The 18,299-nt window shown below is 44.2% G+C and overlaps 1 protein-coding gene across 1 annotated transcript in view; it reads right to left on the minus strand.

Moving 5' to 3' along the window:
• Positions 1-7,391: 7,391 nt before the first annotated feature.
• The window catches only part of Vangl1 (VANGL planar cell polarity protein 1), a 47,135-nt gene continuing 36,227 nt past the window's right edge, over positions 7,392-18,299 (minus strand). The window contains exons 5-8 of the mRNA XM_076861537.1: positions 15,709-15,842; positions 14,185-14,317; positions 13,095-13,329; positions 7,392-9,063 (exon numbers count right to left, since the gene is read on the minus strand). Of these exons, the coding sequence (XP_076717652.1) occupies positions 8,803-9,063; positions 13,095-13,329; positions 14,185-14,317; positions 15,709-15,842 (763 nt within the window). The 3' untranslated portion in view covers positions 7,392-8,802. The remainder of the gene's footprint in view (positions 9,064-13,094; positions 13,330-14,184; positions 14,318-15,708; positions 15,843-18,299) is intronic.

An 18,299-nucleotide genomic window follows, 5' to 3' on the forward strand; every position in this document is an offset into this window, starting at 1 on the left:
ACTTAATGCATCCACAGACCCAAATGTTTGCAAGGTGAATTAACAATCTCTTTGGGGATTAATATGAAAATTTAACAATCTGAACTCTTTAGAGCAGTGATGACTAGAATTCTTAATGATAATCTTGGGACCTCATAAAACTCTAATAATTCCCCCCAAATCATCTACAGTTAGATTGTAGCTGGTAGTTTTGGCATTGAGCATACTATCATGTTCTCATTTGAATAAACATTTGCTCATTCAAAAATTCAACAGATATTAGAATAAGATATACTCCATGTATGGATAATATGTCAAAATATTCTCTATTGTCATGTATATCTAAAAAGAGAAAAAATAAAAGGATGGATCCTTAAATCTAACCATGTGCAGGTGACTGAAGGCAAAAATGTGGGGGTGAATGGAAGAATTGATCAGAAAGCTAGGGAGGAAAATAAACATTTGAGGCACCTTTGTCTGTTCTACAAATGCATCTTCATCTCGCCCAAGACATTGTGAAGTCTCAGACCACAGAAGAACATGCAGATGCGAACACAGTGTGCTCACCCAAAAGTCAACGACAATTTTGGATTGTCCATGCCCATGTGAGCCTGTGTGATTACAGAATACTTTCAGGAACACCAATGGGGAATCGCCTCATGTCTCCTACAGCAGGGATCCCACCCATGCACACCCTCCTCCTAGGGGGCTTTCTCTGGCTCTTGCTTTACCTGGTGCCATCCTAATATCCCTCACTCCACTTCCATGATCTGATGGTGTATCATCTGAGATTCTTAAAAAGCCTCCAAATTCTATAGCTACGTCATGGGTAATGAATAAAAAGAAGGGCCTTTGGTTTCTATCTGCATATGGCTTCAGTCTTTTCTCTAGCAGGGTTTGCATGCACAGTTATGAACTGTGCACATCTTGGCCGATGGCCCAGAGAAAAAGCTTATCAATAATCTGCACAATGAATATCTTCAAGTCAGTTGCTTTCTTTGATCTTTGACCATGCAACTGATAAGAATATAATCGTGTACTATCAACATTCCATGTAGGTAAAGGATATCTGAGTTTAGCAGTAGGTAATTATCAACATTTCTCTGTCAAATAATCAAGTTCTCTTTAAACAGACCTACCTAAAATAAGTAATTTAAATTGAATTGCCAAGCAAGCCACTCACAAAAACAATCCAATACTCACCCTTCACCCCAATCCAGGGTCTGGCACTTTTCCTCTTTAATTGACTCAGTATCTTTTTCAGTTGATTTACTCAAAATCAAAAGGCCTGCTTCATCTCCAAGTTTTAGGGCCTAAGGTTTCCATTTTTAGTTATCCATTCATTCAAAACATTTTCTTCACCATAAAATGATCATAAAAAGCAACCAGTAGTTTTTGCTGCAATAGTAATTCTACTTTCCAAATCTATTAAACTGTCTTGGTTTTCATAAAAACATGACAGGTTGTTGTTTTGGTTTGGATGTGAGGTGTCCCCCAAAAGCTCATGTGTGAGACAATGGCAAGAAGGTTTGGAGGAGAAATGATTGGGTTAGGAAAGCCTGAACCCAATCAGTGGATTAATCATCTGATGGGGTTAACTGAGTGGTGACTGGAGGCAGGTAGGGTGTGGCTGGAGGAGTTGGGTCCTTGGGGGCACACCTTTGGGGTGCATATTTTTTATTTGGTGAGTGGAGTCTCTCTCTGCTGCCTGACCATCATGTGAGCTGCTTCCTTCTGCCATACTCTTCCGCCATGAGGTTCAGTCTCACCTCAAGCCCCAAGGAATGGAGCCAGCTGTCTATGGACTGAAACCTCTGAAACTGTGAGCCCTTAAATAAACTTTTCCTCCTCTACAATTGTTCTGCTCAGGTTCTTTTGTCACAGCAGCGAAAAATGCTGACTAAAATGGTTGTCTTTAAGAGGAAATCAAATTTATGCAAGAGTGAAAATGTTCCCTTACAAAAAAAACTTTTTAGATTGAAATAATCACACAAAAGAAAGAAACAATATACAATTTGGGATTTCAGTTTATTTTTCCATGTTTACAGAATAAAAAATGTAAAGTGTAAAATGTTTTATGGTTAATTGAGATGTGGGGAGGGCTATCACTGGAGGACCCAAAAGGGAACAAAGTAACTTGGATACCAGCTATACCATGACCATGACAGATGCTAGGAGAAGAGGCTTCGTAGCATAAACTTGGAGATGTAAATGGACTTGCATAGATGATTGCTGGTGTCTAACTCATTCATTTGCACATTTAGGAATGTCCCAATAGAGCCCACCACCCACAGCTCACACTCAGACTGTCTTATACATATAGTGACCAGTGACCTTCAGCAAAGCCAGTTTGCAAAACTGTCCCTCCTAGTTACAAAGTACAGAACTAATTGGAAAGAACATAAAAGGTCACTGACCACATTTTCTGCAATTGACTCCATCAGAAATAGATAGAATGATTTTATCACTGAACTTTCTGGTTGATGCTGGAGTAGAATTTCAGAAATGTGGAGTCCTGCTAACAAAAGCAATTGTCAATTAATCTCTTCTCAAATAATCCCTGGCCCAGGCCTCTCTGGGCCTCTCATTAGCACCATTGTCGAGGATGTGACAACCACAAAGTGAGTCAACTACCCTGGGGAGTCAGTATATGTCCTACATCATCCTTGCTGGTGATCTGCCCTCTATGCAATAGTTGTATATATAAATGACAGCTTAGAAATCAAATCTGGTTAAACACGTCAAAATTTAGGGGTACCAGAGTAAAATCATCATAAAATAAGGAATTATCATTAAAGTTTAGTTTTTCTTATGTTCCACCTAAGTACTAACACATAAGTACTAGTACTGACACAATACTAAGTACTTAGTACTAAGCACTTAGTACCTAAATACTAAGATATAATACTTCAATTTTCTGTGTATGTCGGAATATTTCTGTATTTCTGGAACTGAGGGGCACTTGCACACGAAAGCAATGGCTACCCCTTTCTTCCTGGTCCCTAGAACAGTGATGAATGTGCATCTATCTAAATCTCCCACAATAAGTTGAACTAGACTTGTCACCTGCAGATCAGATGCTGCGGTCCCATAACTAATTCCCTGAGCAATACTTCCTTGCCCTCTCGGATGAATCTTTCCTAGATTTCTTTGGGTTTAAAAACTCCTAAAGGATGAGCAACTTCACAAATGAAAGCTCCTGGCCACAAGTGAAATTTCAGATAAATAGAAACACATGTAAGTCCAGGCGGCTGCACATTCAAATATTGTGGTCCACATCCAAATCCAGTGCCAAAAGAAGTACCTAAGACACAGTTCAGATAATAGCTTGGGGGCTTGTTGCATTTGTCCCCGGGGCTTAAGAGAAAAGTCTTTTATTCTAAGTTAAAAATGCTGATGTTTCTGCGGGAGACATAACTGGTAGGCTGGTAGTGCCACATTGAAAGCAAACTCTTCTGTGCTGCCTCAGGCTTTAGGAATCTTGGGGAGACTCTAACAATGCATTAAAGAGATTTATTTCAAACTGGGTTACCTAAGAAGAAATGGGACAGGACTTAACAAAAGGACTCACAGAGTCCTAAAGTCTGATTTTATTCAGTAGTTTTACATTTCTTAGCCACCCTTTGAAAGCTCATCTTCATTCTGTAGAAGCCACCCTGAGAGATGGGCCCGCCACCCTCCCTCTCCTGCCTCCCACTGAAACAAGCAGCTGGGCAGAAAATGGTTGACGCACAACTGAATCAAAAACTTAAAAATAGTGCCCCACCCGAGTCCTATTTTCTGTCTGTTTTGTCAAGTCCTGAGGGCAGGTGTGGGGAAGTAGTGGGATGCAAATTGCTTGCTGAGAACACTCAGCAAGGAGCCATGCCAAGATCCCCAGGCTCCAGACCTCCCAGGCTGCCCTGCAGACAGCCTCTCTCCCACCAGGGCTGAGCATGATGGTGTCCGGTGTCCTTGCACCAGGAGGAGGCCAGGCCAGGTGCACCAAAGGCCCCGATGCCCATTCTGCACCCAAGGCCCAGAGGGATTCTGCCCAAGCCAGCAGGGAGGGGAGGAAGGTGGGGAGGCAAAACTCCAGGTGGCTGCTGGGACCAACAGCACTCCTGTGTCTGGCAGCAGCTGCAACACTGGCTGTCTGGCAGGCTCTCCAGCAAGAAAGGGGCCTTTTTGAGTTCTTTCCATGGACTACCCCAGGAAACCTTCTGGCCTAAGGGAGAAAATTGAAGGAACTATATAGTGTGAACCTCAAGTTGAAAGAAGTGATCCTGGCTCCCAAGCAATGCCCCACTGCAGGTTCTGATGCAAGGTGTGTCTCTAGGTCCCTCCTCCACATTCAGAAATGCCAAGCCACTTGGGGCATGCTTTGGGGTACAGTGGACAGAGAGGAACTGGTATCAAACGCCTCTTTAAAATTCCACCTACTGGCCATGAGTCAGTCCTTGGGCAAGTCCCTTCCTGTCTGACCTTCCTTTTTTTCTCACCTGCAAAACTGAGTAATTCCTATCTCAAAAGAATGTGGGGATTGCAAGGCTGTGCAGAGCAGGATCTGATATATAATACCTGATAAACATGTGTCAGTGTGCTTCCTTTCCTTCTGTGACCAACACACATTTTGTCAAAAAGTGATCCAAATCGAATATTCTGGGCATCTGTGTAATTAAAGCTAAGAACAATGGTTCTGATGGAGGATCTAACCATTCAAGAACTGCACTAGGGGCTCAAGAACAACCCACATTTTATTTATAATGGAATATGACATGGTGACATAGTCGTAAATTCACAGTAGTGATTTATTTTCTGTATGTAACAAGATCCATAAAGCAAAAACACTACCCAGAAATACTTAACATCACTTTATTCTAGCAAGGTCTCTGCTGCAGGATGATTTAAATAAACACACTAATATTTCTGTGCTGCTTTTAGTGACCAATCACTGCTTATTTTTTTTTTCTTTCTTTCTTTTGGTAAGTTATATTAAGAAATAGATAGTAAGGCTTCCAGGGTAGTGAAGTTTGAGTAGTTATTCTCATAGAGCTTGACCTTTCTTTGTTTCTTGCCGTTTTCAGGTTATAGGATCCCAATGCAAGAATCTAGCTATGAGGAAATCTCTCAAATAGGGCATCTGTAGCAACACAAACACCCTCAGGCACCCAGCCACATACACATTCACAAATATCCGCTGAGACATACACCCACCTGCCACAGGTAAGACGGAAGTTAAGATGGCTATGTACACACGTGCCATCTGCCTGTTACGCAGAGAAATGGTCACATCTATGGGGAAAAAAAACACCCACGTGTGTGTGTGTGTGTGTGTGTGTGTGTGTGTATACATACACACCTTGTGTATACGCACACACACACACATATATATACATACACACACTGTGTAGGGGCCTTCCACAGCAGAGCTCAGGTGGAAAAGGGTAAACCAAGGGCTCGACTTTGCTGGTTTCACTGTGTGTCTGGAACATTCACTCGGTCCACAGGGTGGTGGTGAGGGGAAGTAGGCAATCGATTCTTATCATCCAAGGTGCAGGTGCTGGTGGAATACCAGAGCTATAAACTGTGTAAATATGTGCATTTGAGAAGATGACAGGCAAAAAAGGAAACAGGCCACCACCACTGACTGCCCCCAGAAGGGACAGGGTGAGCACCTCATTCCTTTCCAACACATGGTAGCAAGGCTGGTCTCAAAAAGGGAGTCCCTAGCTCCCAGCAATGAACAGTGATGCAGCCAACACACCCGGGCCACCTGGCTCTCACCTTGTGCTATTAAGAATTGGTCATCTTTGTAGATTTCAAGAGGACAGAGGAAGAAAGGCAGATAATAATAGTTCAGCCCAAAATGGGTGGTCAAGCATTTTTCTCTACGGCTTACTTTATAAACTTCAGCAAAACGATGATGCATTTTGATTTAATAGTACATGATAGTACAAAGAATGGATAACTATCCAACTTTCTCTTTTCCAACTCCCAGAAGGCAGGCTTTTACAAAATCTAACATTGAGTTCATGGACTATTAAAAATTGTCATATTTTTTTGAAAGCACATACTTATTATGACCCAAAGTTCCCTACTGGTTAACACTTCACCAGGGAAGCCAGCAATCTGAGAACTATACTCCTCATTAAGTTCTTCTTTCACATTTAATGTTAGATTTTAATAACTTAGGTTGAAAGTTATAGAAAATCTATAAACATTTAAGGTAAATGAAATCCTATCTCCTCTCATAGGAACATACACTCTACTAGCCTTGGGGCACCGTTTTGCCCCATTAGAAAGAACAGCCCGCTGTTTCCAAGAACTGAAATAAAAATTTACTGTGTTCAATTGTGCGATGTAGCTTTCTGCAATCTTACATTTTTTAATGCCATCTACATAGTTCCCATTGCACCAGTAACTCTAGCTATTAAGATGTCGAAAGTACAAAGGCTTTATAAGGATCCTGTATTTGATTTTGTTACTCTTTCAAGAAGGACTCAATACAAAGTTTGTGTAAAAAAAAAAAAATCGATATTCAATTTAAAACAGAAACAATAATTTCAGAAAGTCTGACATTCTCCTGTACAAAGAGTGGAAGAGGGAGACGATTGGGGAGAGGAGGAGAGAGAAAATAAATTCCTGAATTTAAACCTTTCTTCACCCTGCTGGGAATGTACATGCCAAAGTGAATGAATCCAACTTAACTCCTTCCAGACTGGTAATTCCAGATACGGTTGGAAGCCCAGTATCTTACAATGCTAATGAACAGTATCATTACTGACTCTAGGTACACACGCTCACAGCACTTCCCAACTGCACCGTATTCATGGCACAGTGGCTGGTCTGAGATGTTCTCTTTACACGGCCCAAATCTCACATATATTCACCCTCTCTTATCCTACCTACGAAATATTTCCTGAGAAAGACATCATAAGGAACTTCCAGTTTGAAGGGACCCAGAGGCAAAAACGAAGAACAAAAAGCACCATGGTTACATGGTATGTGTTTTTCATAAACAGAACCATGCTGTTGAATCGTACATCCTGGCTCCACGCCACACCCACGGCTTTCTCCTCCTTTCTTCTCCAACCCATCTTTTTGAGCTGAAGGCTGTTGAATCAAGAACAATGTTAACTTTTTCAGGTACAGTTGTAGTTACAGATATCCAAAGCCAATTTTAATTTTAAAAAGGACACACAAAATGCCACACCACTTGCAGAATGCATGGAATGGCAAGTGCGCACGCAGACACATTGAACAACAGACATTTTAACGCTGCCATCCTCCACTGAGACGAGATAACTGGTCACCCTAAATATTGGGGAAAGGGAAGAATGATTACTTTTAATAGGTTCGCTGCAGATAAAGGAGGGTAAACAGAAGCACAAACCACTGAAAGGTATCTAGATGTGGCTCCTGAAGGCATCCCCCTGCAGCAGGATTTTGCCCAAGACAGATCCCCTGCCCACCGTTTGAAGCAGCTTGGGGAGAGCCCTCGGAAGCCAGCTGCCTTTAAGAAACAGATCACAGAAGAACCATTTTGAACTAGAAGATTGGCTCCCTAATCTCCTTGCCCCATACTCTGTAGCCTCCTCCACTTTTCCTCTCTCCACCTGACCAACAATTGAACAAGTGATATATCAGGAACCAAGCAAGCCCCCAAGCAAGTGGCTGAGGTGATAAGTTGCACAGTGACTGTGGTCAGAAAACACAGGGACTGGCCAGCAATCGTTGCCAGTGTGATCGGCAATGTTTGGTCTCCCTTGGCAGGGCAGTTTGAGTGGCATGAAAGCTTATTGCCCTAGGAAATCAGATGGCTTCAAATGGCACCTGCCCACCCCAGAGTCACAATGTTAGTCTCCCCTAGTCGGTGTGGATCCGTGGGGAGAAGGACGGGGTAGGTGGAGTGCAGCTCCTGCTGCAGCCTAGGAGGGCACGCCAGTAGGTCTGCTCTACTGGGTTCTACCTGGTGGGCCATACTTCCCTGTGGAACCAAAGAGCCTGTGGGCACACGTGGAGATCTTTGGAGGGCTGAGCTTGCCTCGCCAGGGTTGTCCCGTCAGGTAGGGCCATGGTATGTATGTATGCTACAGAGGGTGGGATGGAGTGAAGTCCAGCTGGGCGATCCCAGGGACAGGAAAGGGCTCCTTGGTTGAACGAGCAGAGGAATGGGATCAGAAACAGAGCAGGTTTTCTCTTTGAAAAAACAAAAAGTAAATCACTTAATAGCTGTAACCTGATAGTACACATTGTGTGTGTGTGTGTGTGTGTGTGTGTGTGTGTGTGTGTGTGTGTGCAGGGGGGATCTTTCTCTGAGGCATCTAAGGCAACAAAGAACAAAGATGAAGGCTAGGAGTCTCTGGAATTGCCCGTGATTCCCACGGGGAACGCGGACACACACGGAGGTGCAGTGTCTGGTGAAACAGAATCAGATGGGTCCCCTAGAATCCAGGAAGGGGTTGACCAGAAGCAACGGGGGATGTGGTCCTGGATCTGGACGAGAGGCAGGGACTAGTTGTAAGGCGAGGCTCCCGAGGACGCAGCAGCTCCGCTTTGGTTTACAGCCGTCACAGACTCCAGAGAACGGCTTTTTGAGAAGTCCCCTCTATGAAAGTCAGGGGCCACCAGTCACTTTTTGCAGGATGGCTATCCCCTGCTTCCTTACAAATAAAGTGCAGATGGTCAAAGGATACTGGTCTATCATCTGCCAGTTTCAGTCATCAATGAAGAATAAAAAACCTTTTTTTTTTTTAAAAAAAAAAAAAAAAGACACCCCTCTGGACATATATATATCTCTATATATTCTTCTTTTTATATAAAGACACAAATATAGGACTTTTAAACTGATGTCTCAGATTGTAGGCGAAGAACAAATTTGTGAGATTTGGGGTCTATGAACTCTTCCGAGAGGACGATGAATGGAATTTTCTTCACATTGACTACGAGGCTGAAGTCCAAGCATTTAAGGACGAAAACGATTCCATCCCGTAACCCGTTCGTCACCGCCTCGTCACTAATCAGTCTCCACTGTGTAGACAGCCAACGCTCCTTGTCATACTGCAAGGTGGGTCCCGCGCTGAGGTATCGTTCTAAGAAGGCCTGAAAGGAGAGAAAGATGGTTATGGAGGAAATATAATCCGAGGGGAGTCCTGCCAGCAGCCATCGGCACACCTAGGAATATGTTTTCCAAGTACAACAACGACCTCAGAGCGGTGCTTTTCTGGTCACAGCAAATTCCCACCAGATCCTCCCAGTTGAGTCATTACTGAGGAGGGGAGACTTCTTGGACTTCCTCATTCCCCTGTGCCAACCTCCAACCAGAAGGTGAGGTGGTGGTTCCCAGAGACGTGGGAATGTGGGATGGCCGGCAGCCATGGTTACTTGGAAGTCATTGACTCCAGGGCTGGACCCCACTGCTCATACTCCTCTACCTCTTCCAACTAAACCAAACACGTCTTGGGGTCAGGGCAAACAGCAGGCCCAGAGAAGTACTCCATAAATATGAACAGTATACTGAAAAAGCAGATCAACATTCCAGCATGGACCAAAGTGTGTGTTTTACGACTTACTGATAGCATGACCTTGCTCCAGATATTTCCCTTCTCCTTAGGGGGACATAACAGGGCTCCATCTTCCTAAGTATTATTCCTCCTGCTAAACACTGTTGTTTTCAGCAAATTCCTCCCTGGCCTCCAAATCTTCTCAAACCATATCTCTGAATCTCTCAGACGTATTCACATGCCCTTCTCAAAGCTCCTATAATCACTGGCATGGTCCCATGTGACATTTATTTTCTGGACAATTATTGCTGACTTGCTTGTCTCCTCCCCCACAGTAGACTTCACTGTATCAGAGAGCAGGAACTTTTTCCTTTTTTTTTTTTTCACATTTGAATTTCCAACGTGTGTGTCATAGACTAGGAGCACCATAGCAGAATGAAATCAAATGCAGACACTGATTAATCTGTGAGAAGAAACTAAGAAGTAGGCTGAAATACATATAGAAAAATACTGGGATATATATCCCATCTAGTCTTAACGAGAGATCAAGGACAGTTTTTAAGTGGTTTCCCCTTCCATCCATACCTCTCTGCTACTGCCAGGTATATTATTTCTGATCTGTGGTGCGGCATCTTTTCTATGGCAGAAAGTGGGGGTCCAGCTTACTTTCTTACTTCTAATATAAAAGTAGCTCTTATGAATCATAAGGAAAAGAAATAACTCATAATTAGAGAAATGATGCTATTAACCTATAGAAGAATTATCACTGATGGAAAATAATATGAAAATTTTGCTAATACATTAGTAACTAAAGAAATCTATAATAATAAAACATTTCCTCCTCTCAGATGGTCAATGATTAAAAAGCATGATAATGCCTCATGCTGCCAAGAATGTGGGAAAATACAAATTCGCAGATGCCACAGGCAAATGCAGGAAAAGAAAACCCCCGGAGAACATAATTTGGCAGAATCTGTAACTTTGATCCTGCTGTTTCTCTACTAGAAATGTATCCTTCAGATATGAAATACTGACAGAGATACATATGTAAAAAAAGTCTCTCACTTCAGCCCATTAGGCCAGGGGTGGAGAGACTTCTCGACAAATGCCAACAGTTGCAGCTTTTCCAGCAACACTCTATCCTAACTCCTCCGCTGATAGAGCAAAAGCAGCCACAGTGGTATGTCCAGAAAGGGTGTAGCTCCATCCTATACAATGTGATTCACAAGAACAGGCAGCCTCTGGCTTTGAATAATGAAACTCTTAATCCAAATGTGCATCAATAGGCAATCAGTTAAACAAATCATGGTATCTGGGAAGAAAAAATCATAGAGCTTTACATGAAAAAAGCAGGTTTCCAAAATATATACATGGAGTGTGATTCCATTTCTGATTTTCAATTTTGCGTGTACACACACACACACACACACACACACACACCTATACCTGAATGAATACACACCAACTTAACAGAAAGAACTGTTGGAGGTGGGAGATGAAAATGGCAATTATTCTACTAGACTTTTCCTTAGTATTTGGATTTCTATGCTAAAAATACCTATTATTTATAACTCAGAGAAGTGTAGGTATTTTAAATGAAACAGGAAACAAACAGGAAACTAAAAAAATCTTGAAAAAAGGAGAACAACTGTTTGTTCTACAGGATACAAGCCAAGGCTCTGCACACTGCAGACTTAATTTTCTTCATTTGCAACCAGTGTAGGTACTTTATTGTATTCTGCATTTTTGTAACTTTATACTCTTAACAAAAATTTTCTCCCACATTTCAACAGGTAATATGCCATAATTTGTCAATCACTGTTCTGTTTTTAAATTATTTCCAGTTTTGAGTTATGACAGGTTATTTTGCAAAATAAATAAATAGAACCTTCATGTATATTCTTGTATATAATCATCCCTGCGTATCCACAGAAGGACAGGTTCCAGTCCCAATTCCTCTTCAGATACCAAAATCAGAGTAAGCTCAAGTCCCTCATAAAAGGAAGTAGTATTTGTATAAAAGTCACACACCCTCCTAAGTTCTTTATTCTTTGAGTTACCACTAGATTACTTACAGTATCCAATACAATGTAAGTGCTATTCAGATAGTTGTTATTCTGTATTGTTCTGGGAATGGTGATAAGAAAAAAACTGTGTGTGTGTAAAGATGCAATTTTTTTTCCTGAATATTTTTCATGTATATGGAATTTACAGGTGTGGAACTCACAGATATGGAGAGCTGATCGCTTATCAGATTGTGCTGAATATCTTTCCTAGGAAAGGGATTAGTGAGTCTCATATGGAAAACCTTATTTCTTACTGAATATTTCAGTCTTTCTTTCCTACAGGCTGTAGGACTGATAATAGAACCAGCAGGATCCTCATATGGTGCAATATGCTCCTATTTATAAATAGCTTCCAAATGTTACATTTGCCCGATGCCAAGCTCATTCACTTGTACCATGTGATCTACATTTACATATCACCATACTTGATATCATTCTTAACAATCCAATGAGGTAGATATTATCCTTATTTTATAAAACAAGCCACGAGTGTAGAATAACTTGTGCACAGCCACAACCAATGTGGTAGGTGGGACCAGAATTTGAATCCACCACTGTCTAAAGAGATGGCATATGCTACTCTGACTCTACTTTGCCTCCTTGGCCACAGTTCTCTATTATTATATGGATGTTCTTTAATATCCCTAAAAGTGTATTGATTCATAATCCAAAAGACCATTCAGGAAAATGAATTCTACAATATAGAAAATTCCCAACAAAATGATGGCATGAGTTTGATCAACAGCAATGGCTATTTCATTGTCCTTATCATGACAGGTGCTATTTTAAGCATTTCATATAAATTAATTCTTTCATCTCTCATAGTGACCAAGTGAGGTAGGCATTACTATTATCGCCAGTTTTCAGGTTAGAAAACTGAGACACAGAGACATGTGGTATTTGCCCAAGGCTGCAGAGCTAGTTGGAGGAGGAGGAGCCAGGTTAGAATAAGTCAATTCAGCTCCAGCACCCACAGAGCAGCCCTGACCACCAATCTCTCCTATTTCACTAGGTAGAAATTCTTTCCTCTCCTAGAATCTGGAGGACTTTGAAAGGCAGATTTAGAAAACAACTGTAGTAAGGTAATAGACAATGAATAAGAATCACTAATTCTTATTCCTTGGTGTTTTAGAGAAGGTTTTCATTTTGTCATCCCTTTTACCACCTGGATTAGGCTGAGCATCTCTAAATCCAAAGATTCAAAACCTAAAATGGTCCAAAACCCAAAACTTTCTGAACACTGTCATGATGTCACAGCCTGATGACCAATGTACAGGAACTCTGCTTCAGGCACAAAATAATTTAAAATTCTACATAAAATTACCTCCAAGCTATGTGTATAAGGTGTTTACAAAGCATAGATGACTTTCCTCGTTAGACTTGGATCTTATGCCCAAGATATCTTATTAGGCTCATGTGAATGTCCCAAAATTTGGGTGAGGGGAGCCCAGCTGTGAAACATTTCTGGTTCCAAGCATTTTAGATAAGGGATGCTCAAACTAACAACACCCTGAATCCTGACGGGTCGTGTCTGGTGACGAACTGGGCCGGCCGAGGAGCGCACCTTGGGCGTCATGCTGTTGGTGATGCAGAAGGCCAGGTGCTGCAGGATGCTCTCCATGCTGTGGTAGTGCTGCTGCCGAGTGGTGCGCAGATACTTCTGCAGCGCCCTGGCCATGGAGGGGAAGATGGCCTGCGCAGCCTCCCGAGGGTCCATCACCTCCCCCGGGGCTTTCTGCTGCTCCTCAGCCTGGAGACGCTGGATGTGGACGAAGGCCTCTTCCACTGCCACCACCAGCCTGGAAAGTGATGTGACACAGACATCAGGGCAGCACCCATTGCAGGCTTCAGAACAGTCCCACAGGACCTGGGAGGGCCACCTGTCCAACCTACAGGAGCCTGGCCACCACCAACTGGGCCAGGCTCAGTCGCACAGTTTGCACCCCTAGCTGTTCTCCAGAGGGTTGAGGGAGAGGGAGAAAAAAGAAAGTTGACAGCAAAGAATTAGATGTGGGAGGCAGGCCCTGGGCCTGGGATATGAACTCTGTTCTCAATTTTGCTACCGATGGAGCCTGGGAAACTTACTTTAATCCATTTTTCATCTCTATGATGAAGGGTTAGATAAAAAGAGTTGTAAAGCCCCTCAAAGGCTGGCTGAAAAGACATCAGCACACACCGAGAGGTAGCTGTTGTGCAGAAGCAGCTTACAAAGTACCAGAGTTTTGTCCCTTTGATCCAGCCACCCACCCTGTAGCCACAGGAAAAGGGAAGGAAGAGGCACACCACCCACACATGAGGGCCATCACTTTTGTCCCCTACAGTCAACAGAAGCAGATCTGGAAAGCCAGCAAGGACTGAGGGCGTAGAGCAGGACCACTTCAAGGCAAGCCAGGCATCACCTGGAAATCTGTTAGAAATGCAGATTTCCGGGCCTCATGCCAGACCTACTGAGTGCATAGTGATGCCCTGACCCTGTGACCTGTGTTCACAAGCCCTCCTGGTGCTGGCTATAAAGTCTGGGAAACACAGGAGCCAGGTACCCTCCAAGGGCTCAGGCAGATCGTTTGTAAACAGAAAGTTCATTTGGGGCAGAATAAAAAGAAAGAGGAAATAAATCCACAACAAAGGGGCGTGGTGTGGGGAGGCCCACATACCTTGCTCTCCGCTTCTTCACCCGCCGTTCATGCTCAGCCTCTTCGTAATACAATTCGTTGTGGCTGGAGTCCCTGCGCCGAGCGGCCGCAGCGATCATGGCCCGGGACTGACCTGTGGCATTGTTACTGGGGCCTTTGGGGAAAGGACGAGGAAGAAGAGCTTTACTACCAAGGGGCTGGGAAACAGCAGATAACTAGAACCGCAGTCCATCAGCACGGTCCACCCAGCCCCCAGAGAAGCCACATACAGTCCCTACCAGTAACTTCCCAGGAGGGGGAACAGGACCCCGGCTCCACTTTCCCTATGACCAAGGCAACGAGAGCAAGGAAATCTAACCCCAATCTCATCAGGGGAAACAGAGAAGGATCTCAGAATGCTCAACACTTAAAACACTGGCCAAAAAACAACGGCCAGAGTCTGCTGAAGACGTCACTTACCATCTGTCACACAAAGTTTCAGTTTGGCCATAAGGGCAGCTGGGACATCACATGTCAGCAAACAATGAGAGAGAATGAGCAGGGATGGGAGAACAAGGACAGACAGAGAAAAAAAGAAAGTCAAGGGACATGAGACACTGGTCACACACAGGAAGACAAGCTAGGCTGGAACGTCACGGCAGCCACAACGTTTACAGAAAATACCAATGCTTAAGGACATGCAAAATGGCCCCGCTATTAATCCAAACTTAGAGCCACCTTGTTCTATCACTGCTGACCTTCTTATCCGAAAGACATGGCAGATTTCGGGCTTTCTAATGATGGGTGGCTTACTTGGCTGGTGACTTGTTGATTTCACTAGGGAAAATCTATCTGAGTTTTTAGATCACAGGTGGAATTTACCAGACCTTCAGGATCTACCAGGAAGCTCCCACTTTGTTCATTGCCCCGAAAAGGCAGGAAGGATATTGCCACCAGAAATGGACATAAATAAATCGACTTGTTGACAGCATAATCCTCTTCTAGAGTTGCAAAGCTCTTACCCTGACCCAGGGTGCCCTGCAAGAATGACACCGGGGTCTTGTTTCTTGCACTTCACCATCTGACACCGTGAAACACAACTTGGACTTCCCCAGCCTGGCCACCAGATTCCTGCCATCTACCTCCTAACCACGACTGAGAAATGTCTCCGAAGCATTTCACCAGGTGCCCGAACCACCGAAATTTCTAATCTGAATGGATCTGGGTAGCTTTCTGAGTCTTTTTATAACTTCTCCAAATTTCCAAAAGTTGCCCTTTCCTAACAGCTTTCAATATATGGGATTCCCAGCAGGAGGCAGGAAACACACCCACTGTTGTCTTCAATCATAAAATCCCCCAAATGAATAAACTTCCCACATAGTCAACATTCCTCTGCAAATGTTTGCCTACATTCAAAAAAAAAAGGAGAAAGAAATTGTTCTGGAATGAGAAAGTACACAAGGTAAGCACAAAGAGAAGGTAGAATCCAATACAGCATGACATTTAAACTACACCATCACTCCAATGTGCCCCTGCACACACCAGACACGGTTTCCAGGTACATACCGTCTACATTATAGACTTTCAGCCCGGCCATGTGCTTGGCTGCCCGGAATTTGGAGGCTGTGAGGAGGTTCGGGTTATAGATGGTGAAATCTTTGTAGTAATTTTCCAGAACCACCAAAGCTGCTCGTTGGATACTGCAGAAAGAAGGTGAGATTAATAGAAAGGCTTTTTCAAGGGATAAGCAGGTCCTCAGTGAAAAATCCTCTTTCTGAGTCAGGCTAAGTAACAAAACATAAGGATAATTTCCCTCCAAAGTCGGCTGAGCTCCCCACACCCTGTGTCACCAGGATGAGACCTGAAAGACCACACTGAGTCTCACTGACATACGGCTTCCCTGTCTTTCCCCGGGCTCTGTGACTAGCTGTATTTCACCCGGCCAACAGTTGGAAGAGGAAGAAGAGACAAATTGTAATGGACATTTAGACATAGGTTGCATGCAGTATTTCCTATTTTTCCTCGGTTGACAAAAGAGAAAATTGAGGATGCCAAAAAGGGCAAGAGACTTAAAGATGGTCACAGAGCTCATGAGCAAAAGAACAAGAGACTCAGGTTTCCAAGGACCTTGTTGAGTGTTTGTGTCACACGTCACCCTGCCCCCGGGAGTAAGGAATCCTGGGGCTTAGGTCTATATAGACCAGCACAATGGGAGTCACATAGGGCAGAGTCTACTTAAAGAAGGCGACAGCTGAGATCGCTTGAGCTTCATGGTCCACAAGGCCTCCGACCCTGGACTGGCTCTCAGCAGGATGCATGCAGAGTGGCCATCTTTCTCCCAGTGCTGAAGGTCTCTAAGCTTTCATCTGCTAGAACCATGGGTGACCCATGGGGAAGCAGAGGACAGGTAACGTCCACAGGGAGGAGTGTACATGGGGGGAGGGCACCCGTACTCGGGAATGAGCAGGGGGTGACACGGGACCACACTCCTGGTGCCAGATGCAGGATACACATGACCTCAAAGAGGAGTTTACGACAAAGAGTTTTACATACCCCATCTCTCTCGGCCCATACAGTCATTCAAGGTTAAGAACACTGAAGCTCAACAATGTTGGGTCAGACACACAGGAGAGCTGGGATTCTGATGCAGACTCAAGCCTCCTACCTGGGCTCTCTCTGCTATAAGATGGAGCCCCTAAGTATGAGTGTACCCTAAAATCTGTAGGTCTCCAAGCTCTTCACCAGCCATCAGGCTACTAAATACCATGACTCTGTTTTTCTCTTGCCCTTTTGATTCTCATTCCTAGTTCTCTGCTGAGTCTTGTGAGGGTGATTTATAATGGCTGGAGCACCCGGGGCGTGGGGGTGGGCAGTGCCTTTGATTCCTGGATGACCACGCTGCCTTCCAACACTCTCAGGGTAGCCCAGGGATCTCCACTTCACACCAAGACAATGAGGCCCCTGGCCTACCAGCTGGACAGCCAGGAAACTGCCCTGTCCCCTTAGGGCTCTGCTTTAAGAGTTTAACACAGAGCCCAAAGACAATCTAGAAGTCAGGCAGCTAATTTCCTTGAGAGAGCAGCCTCAATTAGTGATCTGCATAATAACACACACACACATACACACACACACACACACACACACACACACACACACACACACACATACACAGTCATGTAAACCAAAGGAACACTGTCAGGGGAAATTTGGTGAGGATCAACTTTGTGGAATGGAAACCTAAGATTCCTAAAAGCCAATTCCTATTTTGAAAGTCCTAGTCATCCCATCATTCAGTGACTCACTCACCATTTTTTTGAGGGGAGTGGGGGTACTGGGGGCTGAACCCAGGGGTGCTCAACCACTGAGGCTGTTTAGAGCCTCACTCAATTGCTAAGGCTGGCCTCAAATTTGAGATCCTCCTGCCTCAGCCTCCTGAGTCACTAGGATCCAGGCATGTGTCACTGTACCCAGCTCACTTAACCATTCTCATACTTAGGGACCTGCATCCGCCAGCACTGGGGACTATAAGGATAGAGGAAGGATAGCCAGGTGCATGGAATGTGGCCATGTGACAATGAGCACGCTCTTATTCCAGAATACATGGGGACTGCACAAGCACACAGAAGAGCTAATAAGGGTGCAAGATCAGCTTTCCTGGGGAGGTGGCCCTTGAGCCGCGTTTTGTGACATTGTGGACTTCTGTGCAGACGTCCACGCTGCTTGTCCTGAGCTCTTGGTGGCCCTCCAGTTCACTGTGCTCCCAACCTTCTCCCTCACCCTCTGCCTGTGGCATTCTCCCCAGGGGGGTGGGTACTTCTCCATGCCCACTGCACCCAGAGGCTTGCCACGGCCCCGCCCTGGGTAGTGCACGCGCATGCGTCCTTGCACACTTCACTCCTGGCCCCGTCCCATGCTGATTTTCCAGAGTCTTTGGGCTTTTGTGGGACAGGGAGCTCCTCTGCAGACATGAGCCTCAGCCACACAGACAGACACTGGGGACCACGCTGTTTCATCCCACGCTCCTACACTGACCTAGACTGTCCCTGGGTGCCTGGATTCTAGCAGAAAATTATTTCCCTGATCAAAATTTTAAAATGAAAAGGTAATTTTAAAGGTTCTCCTCTGGCCCAGTTTCAAAGTAAAACTCTTCTGCGGTT

Source organism: Callospermophilus lateralis, chromosome 7 (genome assembly GCF_048772815.1).
Source record: "Callospermophilus lateralis isolate mCalLat2 chromosome 7, mCalLat2.hap1, whole genome shotgun sequence".
Taxonomy (NCBI): Eukaryota; Metazoa; Chordata; class Mammalia; order Rodentia; family Sciuridae; genus Callospermophilus; species Callospermophilus lateralis.